Source organism: Neodiprion lecontei, unplaced genomic scaffold, assembly GCF_021901455.1.
Source record: "Neodiprion lecontei isolate iyNeoLeco1 unplaced genomic scaffold, iyNeoLeco1.1 ptg000063l, whole genome shotgun sequence".
Lineage (NCBI taxonomy): Eukaryota > Metazoa > Arthropoda > Insecta > Hymenoptera > Diprionidae > Neodiprion > Neodiprion lecontei.
The window spans coordinates 115,687-129,312 of record NW_025791834.1 but is presented as its reverse complement, the minus strand read 5'-3'; the positions used below and the strand labels follow the sequence as shown (position 1 = coordinate 129,312).

Below are 13,626 nucleotides of genomic sequence, written 5' to 3'. Positions count from 1 at the left end.
TCGTAGGAGTCAGTAACGTCTGTTATCGAACATTTGTTTATGGTAATGTGTTCGGTCTCCCCTAACGGTATTGCTTCGCTCGTATCCAACAGTTCTACGGTGGGGACTGGTATAAGTTTGTCCTCCTCCGTGGTGTTTACCGCGCGGATCGTTGCCCTACCTCCGTCATCCTTAACAATAGCGTTCCCTATGTAGACTCCCTTGCAACTGTCAAGAAGGGGTACATATCCTTCTTTGATACTATCTTCACTAATTTTAATAGGGAAGGCTATGTTCGTACGCTTGGGCACGAGGACGGTTTCTCTATCATTAAAATAAACGGATTTATTCAGTACTTCGAGGCATTGGTCCGCGTAGTTAACATTGGCTTCGAACTGGGTAAGGAAAGCTGACCCTAGGATACCGTCACTTTTGATGGGAAAGGTATTCTCAACTACGTGAAAATCCGTTTTGAAACCAAACATTTCCAATTCCGTTGCTCCTAAACTATAGTGTGGTACGTCTCCTATTCCTATAATAGTGATACGCCTCTTGGGGTTCACTTTACGAAAGTCCTTTACATTAGAGGCCTTTACGATATTGGCCTCCGCTCCCGTATCTATCATGAAGTCTATTGCGGTTTTCGTATCTTTGGAATCTAAGTTTACTGTAGGTATTTTTCCTTTTAAGTAGAGGCAGATGGACCTGTTTCCACCTCCTCTGTCTCTATGGCATTGGCCCTTGTTACTCGGGGGCTGCCAGTGTTCCCCGAGGGCCCTGCTCCGTTTCCCGAGTTGTTTCGGCTATTTGTTTCATGGTATCTACGTTTACGGCATTCGTTGTATGAATGTCCTATGCTCTTGCAGTAGCTACATTCGACTACGTTTGCACTTCGCGCTGTCGACTGTTGGCTCGACGGCGGGTTGTTTTTGTAACAATTTGCTGTGCTGTGGGTCGACCGCCCGCACAGCGTACACGATTCTCTATTTTCCACGGGTCTGCTTACCGCGGGTCTCCTAATCGCTCGGCACTGATCGGTTAGGTGATTACTACGGCCGCAATGTTTACACGGCTCTGCGTTATTACTCTCGGCCCTGCTCGCGCCGCGGCTCCTAGCCCGATCTCTATCTAATTCTAATGCCTTGCTGGCATCTATAGCCCTTTCGTAGGCTGTCTTCAAGTTAGAGTAACCTTTGATCAATACTGCATTCCGGCAGTCGCTCGGTAGTCCGCCGACAAATGCTTCGCAGACTTCCTCATCTAACCTGATTATCTCTGCGTTGGTTAGCTCGCGGTTCTTTCTTCGTTCCGCTTCTATTAATCCCGTTTTTATGTCGCGGGTTCTCCCTATGTAATCTAGCACGTGTTCATCAGCGTATTTATACAGCTGACCAAGCTCTCCACGGTAATGATTCGCGGATCTAATGGGCGCGAACACTTCCGTGAGTTTGTCCAAGAGTCCTTGCAGGGTTGCAAAACTCTCGTCTTCGATTACTGCGTATGCTCGATCGGCGAGCTTGCTTCTGATGAGGCGCGTGAGGTACCCCTCCAAGCTGGGTGTTACCATCTCGAGTGCCCTCTTGCACGCCCGATTAAACTGCATTACGGTGATGTTTTTCCCGTCAAATTTTGGGACTACCGCTAACGCGTCTTTAACCGATATGGATTGCTCCGCTAACGGCAGAGTAGGAGGAACGGGTGCCTGCACAGTGTTAACGACTTGAGTAGCTTGGGGGCGGGTGATTCCCGAGATCTTATCCTTCAGGGCCTGCTCCCTTTTCTTTAACTGTTCCTCGCGCTCAGCTAATTTCCTCCTTCTCTCCCGGTACGGATCTGCTAACGCGGCCTGGTACGCGAGTTCTTGCTCCTGCAATTCTAATTCGCGCTCCCAAATCTCTTGCTCGCGTAATTGTATTTCCAAGTCCTTATCGAGGACTAATTCTTCCGGCACGCCTGGCTCACCTAATTCTTGAGGTCCCAGGTCCGGACCTGCTATTCCTCCGCGTAGATTTTTGAGTTTCTCGCGGTTTTCTTTTTGAATGCGTCTGATCAACGCTTCTCTAGCTAACGCTTCTGCTTCTAAATTCAAATCTTCATCGTCAGTTGGGACGGAAACCACTGACTTTATTGAAATGTGATCATTTTCTGAATTGAGGGCGTTTCTACCAATCGCTCCTCTGCTGAGTGGATCAGGGCGGTAACTGTCCACAGGGTTAGGTTTTTGAGGCGCCACGGATTTTCTTAAGTCGCCTTTCTTTCTTTCTGCCTTCTTTTTGAAGTGCTGAATTTCTGCTTCTAACCTTAATTCGTCCTTACTCCGCGTACACACTGGACCGGGTTCCCTAAATGTAGCGTCTGTGGCTAATTCTATGCTTCGGGTAACTGCCCTATCTGTGCCGCGTGAATTTTGCGCTACGAGAAGTTGTACTTCCCGATCTATTTCTGCCTTCTTACGGAGGAGTTCGGACAGCTGTGTGTCCTCTACAGGACCTAACCGCGGTTCATCCATTTTCGAACGGCCCGTCGCTTCGTTAGTGTCCCTAATTTTAACGTCTGTCACGCTCGCGGAGAGCTGTGCAGGATTTTTAGAATCGTCTACCTTGCTCGTTTTGAACTGCGTAGGATATTTGATTTCTTCTACTGTGCCTTTTGTTGGCTGTGTAGGATGTGGTACGTCTTGCGCGGGGCCCTCGGTCGGGTTGTGCCGCTGCGTTTTTGTATTTGCGTTCGCGATTTCTTTCGCCTCGAGCTCGGCGAGCCTGGCAAGTTTCTTTTGAACTTCTTCGGATAACCCCGCGTCTTTACTCGATTCAATCGCGCGCTGTTTTTTCTCTAATTCAGCTTCTTGTTGTCTGAATTGTTCGCTAAGATGTTTTGACTTCTTATCTATTTCTGCTTGACGTTCCTCTAACGCTTCTTTTTCCTTTTGGAGCCTCTTTTCCTTATTGGAAACCTCCTGTTTTATGAATTCTATATCGGTCTCCGTATATTTAAGTTGTAAGCTATCATCTACTGATGCGCCGCTTTCCTTTTTGCTACCTGTTCTAGTTTCGATAGGCATATTGGTTTCGCGTGTGAATCTTTATCCTATTTATAGAAATAATCTCAAGCGTGTGGAGTCCCCGTGTGATTCGCTTTTATTGTATTTGTCGAGCGTTATTTCACGATTCCGTCCGTAGTTTGTGCGTTCGTCCCGATCGCGTTCTTTGCGGCTGAGGTGAGTTTTCTTGCTACTCCCGTTACGCGTGTGTTGCGAAGTTCGGTTCACTGTCTTTGCTACTTTCGCGGATCTCGTCTTTAATAACTCGCACCGATTATTTTTAGTTGAATTCGGATTTTAACAAGATCAATTTTTAAACGAATCCCACCGCTGCCACCAGAAATTTTATTGCCTGTGACGTCCCAGACGCACTAGTCAACAAAAAAAACAATTCTTAACGTTGACGCACGCGGAGCGACACTGCAATAACGGAGCCCTGTTTTATTTGAGGGACCCGGGCCCCCGCTATGGATTATATTCGTCGTTTAGGATGATATGGGGTAACGTAAATGAGCGTCTTACCTTTAGTCGAGGTAGATGGTCTCTGGTTCGGAGTCCAGGTCGATAACTCCGGCTCTTCTACCCAGTCGTATACGGTTGGTACAGGGAACAGCTTCCTCCTAATGTCGATTTGCTCGTATAACAGCCCCTCGCTGACTCTAGTAACCGTCTGTATGACTTCACGTTCTACGCCGTGGGTTGAGAACGGGTGGTCAACCTTGGGTTGGCTGGATGCGTGCGACGAGAAAGAGCCCGATTCTTCGTTAGAGCTAGGTTGTGTATAGATCGGAAGGATCTCTACTGGACCGTTGATACGTTTGATTCTGGCTTGTAATATAGCTTGCTTCTTAGCCCGTAGTCGTCGGCCTGCGCGATGTCTATTCTTACGACCGTGACGTTTACTGGACTTTGACATCTACCGATTATAGAAAGGGGTAGGAGTTAATTAACTTGGAAAAGCTAGTTTTACAAGCTTAATTAAGTCAGCGTCTCCGCTAACAACCAATGTTAATGTGGGTAAAAGGGAATTACCTTGGAATATTCACTGACTCTAGTTTTAGGTTCAAGAAATGAGAACTCGATGAAATAAATCTTTGTGTTTAGTATATTGTTACAGATAATTCGAAAAAGGGTACAATATTTAATATTCTAGTCGCGTATATTAAGAGTTTACGTTAAACAGAGCGCTTAAGCTATAGCGAATGTATACTAGTTCTAAACGTGCAAGTCAACTGTGCGACTCGTAGAGATTTACAAGAACTAGCGAATGTGTACAAGTTCTAAACGTGCAAGCTAACTGTGTAACTCGTAGAGATTTACAAGAACTCGACTGGTCTGCTTGAAGCGCGGATGAGAAGTGATGTCCAGGGTGCGAAGCGTCGACCGTCTCAGCTCTCGAGTGTCCTGGTGCGCATGCGCGGGGCGATGGTGCGCGCGCCGCTGGCCCGCCTTGACGCGCTCGGTGTCACGTAGGCGCGCGTGACGTCAGAGCCTTGGAATGCGGCTCTTTGTTGGCGGAGTCCCGTTAGGTCCGACCTGTTGCTGCCTGCCTGCGTGCACGTGTTCGGGGTCCGGCGCCGACTTGTCGCTGCCTGCCTGCTTGCACGTGTTCGGGGCCTGGCGTCATGCTGTGAGGGTTGTCTGGTTTATGGCCCTGTTGTAAACCGGTCCCTGGCTAAGTGCGGGTCTGGCTTTCATCCCTGTTTATGGCGGTCGAGTAGAACAGGTTTTTCCCGCTCGACCCTTGGCCTTTGTTCTGAGTTGGCGTCGGTCCGTCGGCCTGGGCTGGAATTGTTTGGCTCAGTTTCTCCTCGGGTATCGGATCGCCGCGTCGATGTTTCCTCTTAAGTGCTTCTCGGTACTTGGACGATTTATTGCTTCCGTCTGTTTAGTGTACCGAGGTCCGGGGCTGTTTAGTCTAGAGCCTATCTTAACTATGCAAAATCTTATCTTTACTAGGATGAACGCTCAGCGGGTGTTTATGTTAGGGTTCGCCTACGAACCTTTGTTTAAGTGCTTCGAGTCCCGCTGGCCGCTCTGGTTACAGTTATTTATTTATTCTAACAAATGTGGTTATTTCTAAGAAGTGCACGTGGTCGAGCGCTGGACGTGCGGAATGTCACGTAGGCCTGCTGAAGGCGTATTTCGGATGAAGGGATAAGGTTTCCCTTTTGCGCGTCGATGACGTGTACTCCTTTTATGTAATATGAATATGTTATATTTGTGGGTAAGTTTATACGATTGTTTATTATATCGTTTATTTCATCATTCGTAATAAGACGGCATGATAATTATGAGTATGCATATATATGTGTACATTCCTAAATAGCGCGATGTGCGTGTATTTCTCATAGTGTAGTATATGATGAGCGGGCGAGCCAAGATGGCGGCCTCTTAGCACGACTGTGAATATGGCTTGCTGCCTGGTGCTTTCTGCCGTGTACGCCATGTTGCCTTGCTCTTCGCTTATGAGATATTGTAATGTATTCCTATATTTTAGGTATAATACAAGTATGTGTTATGCTAATAGTAGTATACTCGAGGTAAGAGAGCAACAGTTTTAGTATGATAATAGGAAAAATATGTATATGGTAGACGTTCTTCCGGGGACGTCACACCCCCCTCCTTATTTGAAGGAAATAAGTTTTATTTCCGTAAAAGATCTTAGCGGCGTTCATTAAACCAAGTTAAGATCTTTTGCTCTCTGTTGTGCTCTTTCCTCGAGCTTCTTCAACTCTATGTCAGAATTCAAGTCTAGATTTTCTGGAAAGTGAATTGACTGTGACGGAACGTGGTAAATTATTTTATTCAGTGGTTCCGTCTGCTCCTGGGCGTCAGTCGTCATTGGTTGATCGGTCTTTTGTCCTCGTAGGTGCATTAACAGATGCGTCACCGAGTCCCACAGTGAGGCTATCAAGTGGTAACTGCATCCATATGCTGTGTGGAGCGTGTAACCATGTATGCATGTGTCGATTAAGAATTTCAGCAGTGCCCATACGGCCCAGATCCCCCATATTCCTCCGACAACACTCCCGAAAGTGGTGAATCCAGTAAATAATCTTTTTGCCGTTGATTCTGCTATTCGCGTTAGAGTCTTTTCGTCTAACAGGTTATACATATTGATTGTTCCCGTCCCGATGGTCTCGCCTCGGGCGCCTCTGGATATAGTGTCGAGTAGTGCAGGTTTTTCTGCCGGAAACATGATGTGTTCCCGTAATCCTTGCAATTCCTCCTCAGTGTAAATTCCGCTTGATCCCAGGGGTCCAGGATTGCTATATTTCCAATTCATGTTTGTCAAGGGCTTGAGTTTCTGCGGTACCTTGGCTTCGGATGCCCTAGGTGTGAACTTGTACCACGTCTCTTCTACCTTAAACATTGGCGGCACGACCTCGTTGCAGCTCCTCCTGGTTCCGGTCTTCACGAGAATCCTCGACTTGGGTCGCAGGAACATGCTCTCATTTTGGTGATTCACAGGAAGATCATTGTAACATTCTGCCGTCTTGCGGAATTCCACTTCTACTGGGATGCATTTCATGATATAGATTACTTCGCCGGCTATTGTTGCAAAATAGCCGGGGCCCTTCATTGGGTTAAAGGCAAAACTGTCAGGTGATAATTCAGCGAGATTTAATGCATTTTTCAGCACCTGTTGTTCTAATTTACATTTCTGCTCGATCACGTCCCTGTATAGGTTGGTGGTCTGCGTCCTGATGTGTTTTTCTACATAAATGAATTTTGAATTGATGTACGAAAAGATGTCGATGTTTGATACTGCTAATCTTGATCGTTGTTTGAAGACTTCCGTTGGATTGGTCTCAAAGATAAATAGACGGGGGTGCTCTGTGTTTATGATTTTATAGCCGCAAATGGTGGCTCTGGACCTTTCCATTAGCGCAAAGGTTGTGTCACCCGTCTGTAGCGAGTAAACGGTTGGAGAGTCCGTCGCGTTCGTTCGGTCTGCGTATCCCGTGTATAGTACGTCGTATTTGTCAAATTTACATTCGTCGAGGGGCGTTGTTGTCCAGTAGGTATGGCCACCCTCATCGTCGATGCACTGCCCGTCTCCAAAAGGGCAGGTTGTTCCACTCTTCAGCAGAATTTGGTTGTTGGAGATCTTGACGTTCGCCGTGTACGAGTAGACCGAAATCTTGATTACTGCCTGCACGACAGCGCTTTCCCACTGTCCATAACCGTCATTGTAATATTGCCCTTGGCAGGTTCCGTCAGAGGTAAGGCTGCCGGCCAAGGTGGCGTCGCGTAGCGTCGTTACGTTTGTTGGGATCTCGACCAAATGCGTCTGTGACCCGAGGGTTAGCGTACCTGTGCGATGTAGCGTCTCACATGCTTCCCTTGAGATTCTTGGAAGGTAAGCCTTTCTTCCTCCGTCGGTCACCGAGTTGTGTGAAAATTGTCCGCATCGGTAAACTGTTCTGTCGATCTCCACTTTGCATTGTAAGACTTGCGCCTGTTTGTGTTCCGTGAGTTGGAGCAATTGTATAAACGTTCGTTCGTTTTGTGTCTTGTCGTGTTCCAAATCACATTGGTCGATGTCTAGTAGATTTATAGTTGTTACGTTAAGGGCAGCTCCGCCACAGTCATACCCGATTAATGCATGGGCCCCCTTCAACCAACAAATGGTAGTGAGGAGTACGAGGACGGACCTCATGGCTGGGGTTTGCATTGACCCTGTAACGTATGTCATAGTACCTATAAATTCTGACGTCTACTCTTAAATCTGCTTAGTGTACAAAATTATACGGCGTCTTTGAACATCTGACTGCCTACATAGTTAACAATTGGGCCGGAGACGGTGTACTTGGACACTTCGCCGTCCATGCCTTTACCTACGTATGTGTACGCTTCGTTCAGGTCTGGGTGAAATAGCACTGATATGTGGGTTTCGTCCGGGCGGGCGAAAAACACATCTAATACTTGATCTACTATGCCTCTTTGGCTGCGAATTCTTTTATAATACGTTCTGTAGTCGCCTTCACCCAAATCTGTTATTTTTATCATTTCCCTAAGTAATGACTTGAAAGCTTCATTGGCCTTAAAATATAGTGTTATTGTAACCTTGTACATTATGATTTTAATGTTTGTGACTGGGTATGGTAGTGTCTGCGGCTTTTCAATGAAAACTACTTCGAGATGATCGTCTTCCTCATTAGCCGGGAGCTTCATTATATTATTGTGTTCTTACTTTCTAGTGATTCCTGTGGACAGAATAATAAAGGATAGGTGCGATTATGCCTTTGCCTTTTTCAGTTTGTCCAGGTGGACCACCCTAGTTCTATTTTTAACAAGAATTTTTACATTATTATTGGGAAGAACTTCTATTACTTCGTGCGGACCAGTATAATGGTCAGCGAATTTGTTCTTTCTGGGCTCCTTTAGGAGGAACACCAGATCTCCTGGTTTTAATTGTAGCAATTTGATTTTATTATCATAGTAACGTTTATACTTGTGTTTTGCTTGAGTTAAATTCTCTGCTGCGAGAGTCTGTATTTCATGGAGATTTTTACATAAATCTAACAAGTAGCCTTCGTACGTCCCATCTGATATGGTTTCTATTGCTGCGTAGCTCGAGGGCACTCTTGCCTCTCGGCCGAACACTAATTCGTACGGTGAAAACCTTGTGCTTTCATGAGTACTGGTATTATATGAAAACATTGCTAGCTCTAGCCACTCGTCCCAATCGTTCTTGTCTGTGACGAACTGTTTCAAGTATTCTATTAGAACGTGGTGTGACCTTTCGATCGAACCATTTGACTGCGGGTGGAAAGCTGTGGTCCTGTTTTGTGTTATTCTAAATCGCTTTGTGATCGCCTTCATCAGTGAGCTAGTTAAATTGGCGCCCTGATCCGTGAGGATATGACGGGGTGCGCCGTAAATACAAATGAAGTTTTTTACCAAGCCATCAGCGATTGCCACCGAGTCGGTTTCTTTCAACGGGATTGCTAGCGAGTATTTGGTGAGGAGGTCTTGGATTGTTAAAATATGACTATTTCCTCGTTTTGTAATGGGCAGAGGGCCCACAACGTCCATGGAGATTTTCTCAAAGGCAGCGTCAGGAGTATCTGTTATTACCATTGGTTGCTTATGCTTTACTCGCGTGAGCTTCCTAGTGGCGCACTGCCAACACCTGCCTATATAATCTTGTACCTGGCGTTTCATATTCGGCCATGCGTACTTTTGTCTAATTCTACGGTAAGTTTTGGTCACGCCCTTGTGACCCCCCAACGCAGATTCATGATTTTCTTGAATAATTCCGGCCCTAAGCTCCTCCGCCGGAGTTTGAATTAAGTCTTCGTAAATAGTCAGCGTGCAAGGACAATCGCTGAGTGCGATTTTTATCCTATTTAAAATTTCCTTCCACGAAATATTATCTATGAATGCTGTTCTGGCTAGTGCTATTTCTGCTAACTCTATTTCCATAATTACGTCTAACAGAGATGCCAGAGCTTCTTTAAATATTTCTCTGTCGAGGTGCCTTTTTGTTGATTCTTTGATTGGCAAACATATAATGTTTCTATTGTCTTTTTGTATTAGCCTAGCTCTTCCTAGTGCTAAATCCTCTAATTTCGGTATCTTGAATTTACTGAATAGATCGTGCGCTCCGCGGTCTATAGGTTCACCCTGCTGCGAGACGAAACAGACCATGTTCCCTTTATGAATTGATAAGTTCTCCTTACTCCTAGTGATCTTTAATTCGGGGTCTGCAGCGAGCTCGTAGGGCTGCGAACCTGGTTCTATGATTTCGTCGGAGTCGCTTACGTCGCTGTCGACGCATTCATGCTCGTTACCGTGCTCAGAACCTGAATCTGAGTCTTCATCAGCATCGGTTGCTTGATTTTCTACAGGGGTGTCCTGGCCTATTACGTCAAAGGCTTTGTCCCTGTGATCTAAACTCGTCGACGCTTCCGGAAGGGAAATTCTACTGGTGTCCCCCCCCTTCTCCTGCTCCATCGTTTCGACTATAGGGTCCAAACCCGTGCTTTGATATTGGGGCGGCTCGTTTCCGAACTGTCCCAGAGGTGAACTTTCCCGATTGTCTGTCGAGGTTGGCCCAGTGGTCTCAACGTTGGGTGGAGGCAAAGCGTATATATGTATCTTGAAAGGTTGTTTGAACACCTTGTTGATTAGTTTTATTACGGTCTTCCAGGACAGTTTGTCAAGACCACAACCTATCCTGGGCATCGCGAGACGATAGTCTGCATTTCTTTTACACGTGCGCCTGAGCTGGATCAGGGCTTTTTCTAGATTTTTCAACGTAGGCTTATCGTTGCTACGTTTTTTTGTTATTAGATAATAAACGAAGCGCCTGCCCACCTGAAGCTGAGCCACTTCACCTACCTTGGCGTTCTGTTGTTTCAGTTCGTCAAGTCTACCAAATTTCTCCCGGAATTGCACTGCGATGCCGGCTCCCATATGCAGGTCCTCAGCTACGCAATGCACCAGCGAGAAATTTTCATCTACTGTAAATAGGTCTCCTGTCATTTCGGTCGTGACCGGAGGTAGCTCGAAAATGTCTTCGTTTGTGGTGTCGGTCTCGTCTGTCGTATCTAACTCTAGTGTCTGTATGGTCGCGAGTTCGGGGTCCAACGGGGCTGGATCCGTATCGTCGACCGGGTTTCTGGAGAGGGCGTCGGCGTTCGTATTCGCACGCCCTTCCTTATATTTTATTGTGCACTGAAACTCAGCTAGGAGGGTCTTCCACCTAATGAGTCGTGCACATGGGCTTTTATTTTTATGAAACCATGACAAGGCTTTTTGGTCAGATATTACGGTAAATTCTCTGCCGTAGAGGTACGGTCTAAAGTAATTCACGCACCAAACTACTGCTAAAAGTTCCTTCTCGAACGTAGAGTAATTTTTTTCGGCTGATGTTAACACCCGTGATACGTACGATATAGGTAAATCTTTCCCAATTTCTCCCTGACTCAGGACACCCCCGATTGCATAACCGGACGCGTCCGTTGTGACCAGGAAAGGTCGCTCGAAATCTGGGTACTGCAGGATCGGTTTCTCGCATAACCTGTCGCGTAAAAACTCAAAAGCTGATTGGTGTTGTTCTTTCCATTCAAAGCTTTCCCCTTTTTTGAGAAGGTTCGTGAGCGGTTTCGCGATTTTAGAAAAACCCGGTATGAACCGTCTGTAATAACCTGCTAGCCCTAAAAATTGCTTGATGTTCTTAGCATTTTTGGGAACTGGAAATTTTTTCACGGACTCGATTTTCTTTGGGTCCGGTTCCACACCTACGTCGCTGATCACGTGTCCTAAGTAAGTAACTTCGTGTCTGAGAAATTCACACTTGTCTGGTTGTAAGGCTAGGTTTGCCTTCCGCAATCTACTCATTAATCGCGTGACTTTTCGCTCGTGTTCTTCTAAAGTAGACGCGTATATTACTATGTCATCCAGGTATACGAACAGCTCTATACCCTGCGATCCTAACAACACTTGGTCCATTAGTCTCTGGAAAGTAGCTGGCGCATTCTTCAGCCCGAATGGCATACGCGTGAATTCATAATGCCCGTGCGGTGTCGAGAAGGCGGTTTTGGGAGCGTCCTTCTCGTCCATTTGTATTTGATGAAAGCCCGATGCTAAATCGAATACCGAAAAATACCGGGCATTCCCTAACTGGTCAAGGATTTCAGTGATGTTGGGCAACGGATATGCGTCACCTATCGTTTTTTCGTTCAATTTACGATAATCTATCACGATCCTCCATCTCTTATTTCCCTTCGAATCGGCCTTTTTCGGTACGATCCAAAGTGGCGAACTATAAGGCGATACCGATGGCTTGATTACGCCATTCTGTTCCATTTCGGTCACCTGCCTAGCTATTTCGTCCTTGTGGACGGGCGGGAATCTGTATTGCTTAGTGTGTACCGGTAGGTCATCGGTGGTAGCTATTTTATGTTTCATGACACCTGTGCATCGGAGCTTGTCGTCCGGCAGATGAAAGACATCTGCGTTTTCTCGAACTATCCTGGCTACACTGTCTTTTTCCTCATCGTTAAGATGATCTAATCTCAATAATTTCGTAATAGTTTCGGAGCGTCTAGAGAGTTTCTCGTAGGAGTCAGTAACGTCTGTTATCGAACATTTGTTTATGGTAATGTGTTCGGTCTCCCCTAACGGTATTGCTTCGCTCGTATCCAACAGTTCTACGGTGGGGACTGGTATAAGTTTGTCCTCCTCCGTGGTGTTTACCGCGCGGATCGTTGCCCAACCTCCGTCATCCTTAACAATAGCGTTCCCTATATAGACTCCCTTGCAACTGTCAAGAAGGGGTACATATCCTTCTTTGATACTATCTTCACTAATTTTAATAGGGAAGGCTATGTTCGTACGCTTGGGCACGAGGACGGTTTCTCTATCGTTAAAATAAACGGATTTGTTCAGTACTTCGAGGCATTGGTCCGCGTAGTTAACATTGGCTTCGAACTGGGTAAGGAAGGCTGACCCTAGGATACCGTCACTTTTGATGGGAAAGGTATTCTCAACTACGTGAAAATCCGTTTTGAAACCAAACATTTCCAATTCCGTTGCTCCTAAACTATAGTGTGGTACGTCTCCTATTCCTATAATAGTGATACGCCTCTTGGGGTTCACTTTACGAAAGTCTTTTACATTAGAGGCCTTTACGATATTGGCCTCTGCTCCCGTATCTATCATGAAGTCTATTGCGGTTTTCGTATCTTTGGAATCTAAGTTTACTGTAGGTATTTTTCCTTTTAAGTAGAGGCAGATGGACCTGTTTCCACCTCCTCTGTCTCTATGGCATTGGCCCTTGTTACTCGGGGGCTGCCCGTGTTCCCCGAGGGCCCTGCTCCGTTTCCCGAGTTGTTTCGGCTAATTGTTTCATGGTATCTACGTTTACGGCATTCGTTGTATGAATGTCCTATGCTCTTGCAGTAGCTACATTCGACTACGTTTGCACTTCGCGCTGTCGACTGTTGGCTCGACGGCGGTTTGTTTTTGTAACAATTTGCTGTGCTGTGGGTCGACCGCCCGCACAGCGTACACGATTCTCTATTTTCCACGGGTCTGCTTACCGCGGGTCTCCTAATTGCTCGGCACTGATCGGTTAGGTGATTACTACGGCCGCAATGTTTACACGGCTCTGCGTTATTACTCTCGGCCCTGCTCGCGCCGCGGCTCCTAGCCCGATCTCTATCTAATTCTAGTGCCTTGCTGGCATCTATAGCCCTTTCGTAGGCTGTCTTCAGGTTGGAGTAACCTTTGATCAATACTGCATTCCGGCAGTCGCTCGGTAGTCCGCCGACAAATGCCTCGCAGACTTCCTCATCTAACCTGATTATCTCTGCGTTGGTTAACTCGCGGTTCTTTCTTCGTTCCGCTTCTATTAATCCCGTTTTTATGTCGCGGGTTCTCCCTATGTAATCTAGCACGTGTTCATCAGCGTATTTATACAGCTGACCAAGCTCTCCACGGTAATGATTCGCGGATCTAATGGGCGCGAATACTTCCGTGAGTTTGTCCAAGAGTCCTTGCAGGGTTGCAAAACTCTCGTCTTCGATTACTGCGTATGCTCGATCGGCGAGCTTGCTTCTGATGAGGCGCGTGAGGTACCCCTCCAAGCT

The 13,626-nt window shown here is 46.4% G+C and overlaps 1 protein-coding gene across 1 annotated transcript; it reads right to left on the bottom strand.

Annotated features, from left to right (window-relative positions):
* Window positions 1-664: 664 nt before the first annotated feature.
* Window positions 665-3,040, bottom strand: LOC124295703 (caldesmon-like). The gene has a single exon (XM_046746252.1). The coding sequence runs from the start codon at window positions 3,038-3,040 to the stop codon at window positions 665-667; it is 2,376 nt and encodes a 791-aa protein (XP_046602208.1).
* Window positions 3,041-13,626: the final 10,586 nt, after the last annotated feature.